This window comes from Haplochromis burtoni, unplaced genomic scaffold (genome assembly GCF_018398535.1).
Source record: "Haplochromis burtoni strain Fernald_Lab_line unplaced genomic scaffold, NCSU_Asbu1 Contig_429, whole genome shotgun sequence".
Taxonomy (NCBI): domain Eukaryota; kingdom Metazoa; phylum Chordata; class Actinopteri; order Cichliformes; family Cichlidae; genus Haplochromis; species Haplochromis burtoni.
The window spans coordinates 460,958-464,906 of record NW_024582790.1 but is presented as its reverse complement, the minus strand read 5'-3'; the positions used below and the strand labels follow the sequence as shown (position 1 = coordinate 464,906).

Here is a 3,949-nt window from a genome sequence, read left to right as displayed (position 1 = left end):
ACACAGACGAATGCAGACGAGCCGACTTTCAGAACAAAACAGGAAATCTAGAACCCGAACCGGACACAAGGGGGGAGGACACAGAATAACTAGAACAGAGGGAATTAATCACCAAACAAAACGCTGGGTCAACGACCCAGGACCATGACACAGGCGGACAAAATGGTGGTGGCTAATCAACCAGACATGGTGGTGGTAGACGAAAAGAACCAGACGGCCATAGTGATCCATGTAGCGGTCCTGAATAACAGCAACATCAGGAAGAAGGAACACGAGAAGCTTGAGAAATACCAAGGGCTCAGAGAAGATCTCGAGAAAATACTACTAAAACGGTTTGAGTCTGAGGGAGTAGATTGGTTAAATATTCCTCTCTAAATTCTACTTTGTTGTGAGTTTGTGTTTTAAGAAAAATTAATTGGAGTATTAGCTGCAGTGACTCCCAAACTAGGCGGGTGGCTCCAGCAGATCCCAGGAACAACTTTGGAGCTCTCTGTCTTTGGAGCTCTGTTTATGTAAAATCCTAACAGAGTTAGGATTTTACATAAACATTGATCTTCAGATGTGAACTTACAAAGCAACATTTCTCTTTTTTGATGCATAGTACTGTTTTCAGTAGTTAGACTGGCTCATTTAACAATAATCAACACATCATTGTATTCCCTCGTGACCACGTCATGGATCAACAGTAACACCTCTTTTTTCCCTGTGGTTTTCCTCACAGATTGATGATGTGTCTCAGAGTTCAGCAGCTCAGCTTTACTGAAATGTTATGAAACTTAAAGAGAAAGTAAATCGAGGCAGAAGCTGATCATCGATCAGAGCTAACTGTCTGTGATTCTGCACTCAGTTCAAGTGGAGACAACAAGCTGAGTAAAAGTGCAACAGGTAAACACTGAGGATGGCACAGGTGACGATCAGAACAAAGAGCAGACAGGGAGACTTCTACCTGGACATGGATCACCTGCTGATGCTGATGCTGCAGCTGCTGCTGCTGCTGCGGAGCTCAGGTAGGACTCTGACACACACATGAAAAGTAAAAAGGTTCAGATCCTTCAGAAAATTTAGGACAGATTTTATTCTTTTCACAGTTATGTATCCTGATATTCCTGCAGTGTCACATGGGTTCAAATTCAGTGATGATAATTCAGACTCACTTTGCTTTTACTCATGACAAATGTAGGAGTGATGCAGGCTGTAATCCAGTTTTAAAGGAAACTGTTAAATACCCCAATTCTTTCATCTTTGGGCTGAAGGAAGAACAACACTCTGTGTTTAACGCTCAATCAACAATCACTTTAATCAATAAAATTCTCTTTATTCCATACAACACTTTGAGCATTACAAACGTCCGGACGGGAGATGTGCACAGGCAAATCTCAAAATGTCTGAGTTACCCACACTCTTATAGCTTCTCCCCCCTTCATACTAAGCATTCACATTTTTTCTCTCTCTCAGTGAGCCGAAGTTGTGACCTTGGCTTCCTGTGCAGTATGTTTCAGACAAATAAGACCATGATTCTCTGAAAACAACATTTCTTATAAATCAGCAGTATAATGCATCATAAAACAGTGTAATATCCCATTCCTGTTTTTTGTCAGAATAAACAATCAATTACAATCAAACAATCAATCAATTTGCTGGTCCCTCTCTAGTCTAAACAACGTTTCAGTAACTTTCCACTAGAAGATGGTCCCCTGTTATCTACTTTCTCCCAGGCAAGCATGAGCAAGAGTCTACAGCTCTCTACCCACCAAGGACACATAGTCTAACGCCTTTATTTTCAGGGCCCTGTCCACTTAATACTACATTATATGGTTATATGGCATTTTAGTTAATATAAAGCATAGAATTGAGGCACTTCAAATAATTCCATTCTGACAAAACTAATCTCATCTCTCTCTAAAGCCCACACTGAACAACCAGCTGAACACACCTAAAGGCTGTTTCCACCAGCTGGAATGAACTTTAGTCCACTGCAAAAAAAACTTATAGACTGCTCTGTAATGACTGCATCAGCTGCTTGTGAACAGAACAAAATCAAACAGGACAAACATTTGCTGTTATACTATTAGGAACATGTTCCTGAAAATGCTTGTCTTCTGAACTCTTTCATTTCACAGACTTTTAATTTTCCTGACCAATCAAATTATTTTTAGACAATCTTGTCCTGGTTTGGTATCAAATATGTTCCTTCACACAAATGAAGAGAATAAAAGTTGGTTTTGAAACAGGTTTTAGAAATGTCTAATTTTGGGGAGGTCATGACAGTTTAGGAGCAGCAACAGCAAAGGCCTGATTTCCTTTGTGGATCCTGGGACAGCTAGGAGCATTTGGTCCACAGACCTCGATGATCTTGAAAGAGTGTACAAAATCAACTGGTCAGAAAGGTACAACACACAAACTTCAAAGGAGGAGCAGTTTACAATGTTTTGTCTTGAAGCCACAAAAGAGACTGGTTTAACCCTCCTGCATACTGTGATTGTGACATGGATGGAACATTTCTAGTCTAACTTTATTCTTCACCATCTGCCTTACTCCCAGAAGTGACAGAAACCACTGGCCTGCTAAGATCTGTCCATATGTGTGGATGGTTATATAAAATCTCAGGATATGAAAATCAAAGAACAGAAACATCTTTGACCTCATGTACTGAGACTGTCTGCATTACAGTTCATATATTAGTTGTAGCAAATCATCATTAAAACGAACCATGAATTCTAAGTTGTCATTTCAAATTTTGAGTTAGATTTATATATAGACATATATATAGATTTATATCAGTTAGATATAACTGAATGAATTTTAGTATATCTATTGACTTTTTTCAACATCTGTAGTCCCAGAAATTTACTAAAATGTAACTGTCTCTACTGTCCTCATCTCACCTCCAATCAAATTCCATCTTCACACTTACAGTTTTTACTCTTTTTTTCTCTTCAGGAGTCCAGGTTGGGGGAAAACACAGTTCTACAGGTAAAAGGAGAAATCAGAGAGAAATTAAGGATCACACAACCAGAATCAGCACTAACATTAAATATTTCCAGAAGTAAATTCATTTTTTACTGACGACTCTCTCCTTTCTGTTAGAGCCTGGTGATGTCAGGCTGGTGGGAGGAGCCAGTCACTGTGCAGGAACACTGGAGGCAAAACATCTGGGAGAGTGGAGACCATTGTGTGCCTCTCATGATTCATGGACCCTGAAAGAAGCAGCTGTTTTCTGTGAATACCTAGACTGTGGCTCTGCTGTTCATGTAGAAGAAAGACATTCCTCATATAAATCTGCATGGTCTATCAGTTCTGATTGTGTTCTGTCCAGATCTCCTCTGAGGGAATGTACAACATCAGATTACACTGACCAAATCCTGAAACTCACCTGTGCAGGTACACTGGAGGCAAAGAGCCCCCCACTCTTGGGTGGTTGTGGCCGGCCAGGGCCTCTGGGGTCTTTTCCTGTCAGCCTCTGGCTCTTGGGTTCATTGTTGCAATGTCTTACGCTAATTTTGTAGTATGCTTCATGACAGAAACTCATATACAGCCACATTTCTCTTTCTCACTTTCTCTCTCTGTCACTCACTTGTACAGACAAACAAATAGCAACATTTTATCTTTATTTAGGTACTTTCCTTTGTCTTGTCTTTCAGCTGTTGTATATGGTTTTCCAGTGTTTTGTTACAGATGAAGACCCAACATGTTTTTTTTCCTGACTACTTAATGGAGTCAGCAGCACTCAGTTTACAGATTCCACAAGACAGGGGCAATACTACATATCAACAAAAGAGAATCCCAGTAGGCTAAGGCTTTAATAACCGCTGAGGAGATGAAATATAAACATGATGCTAACATATCTCCTGTTATAAAGATGTGTTCTGTTGTTAATGATGAAGTCATGTTGAGTTGTGCTGAGTTTGAGTCAGTGAATAGTTGTTTGCTGCCATCTTTTTCTTGTGTG

At 39.9% G+C, this 3,949-nt stretch overlaps 1 protein-coding gene across 1 annotated transcript in view; it reads left to right on the top strand.

Annotated features, from left to right (window-relative positions):
* The first annotated feature begins 31 nt into the window (after positions 1–31).
* LOC102299343 (scavenger receptor cysteine-rich type 1 protein M130) overlaps positions 32–3,949 on the top strand; it is a 53,684-nt gene continuing 49,766 nt past the window's right edge. The window contains exons 1-3 of the mRNA XM_005945026.3: positions 32–1,007; positions 2,941–2,973; positions 3,088–3,381. Coding sequence (XP_005945088.1) covers positions 899–1,007; positions 2,941–2,973; positions 3,088–3,381 — 436 coding nt within the window. The 5' untranslated portion in view covers positions 32–898. The remainder of the gene's footprint in view (positions 1,008–2,940; positions 2,974–3,087; positions 3,382–3,949) is intronic.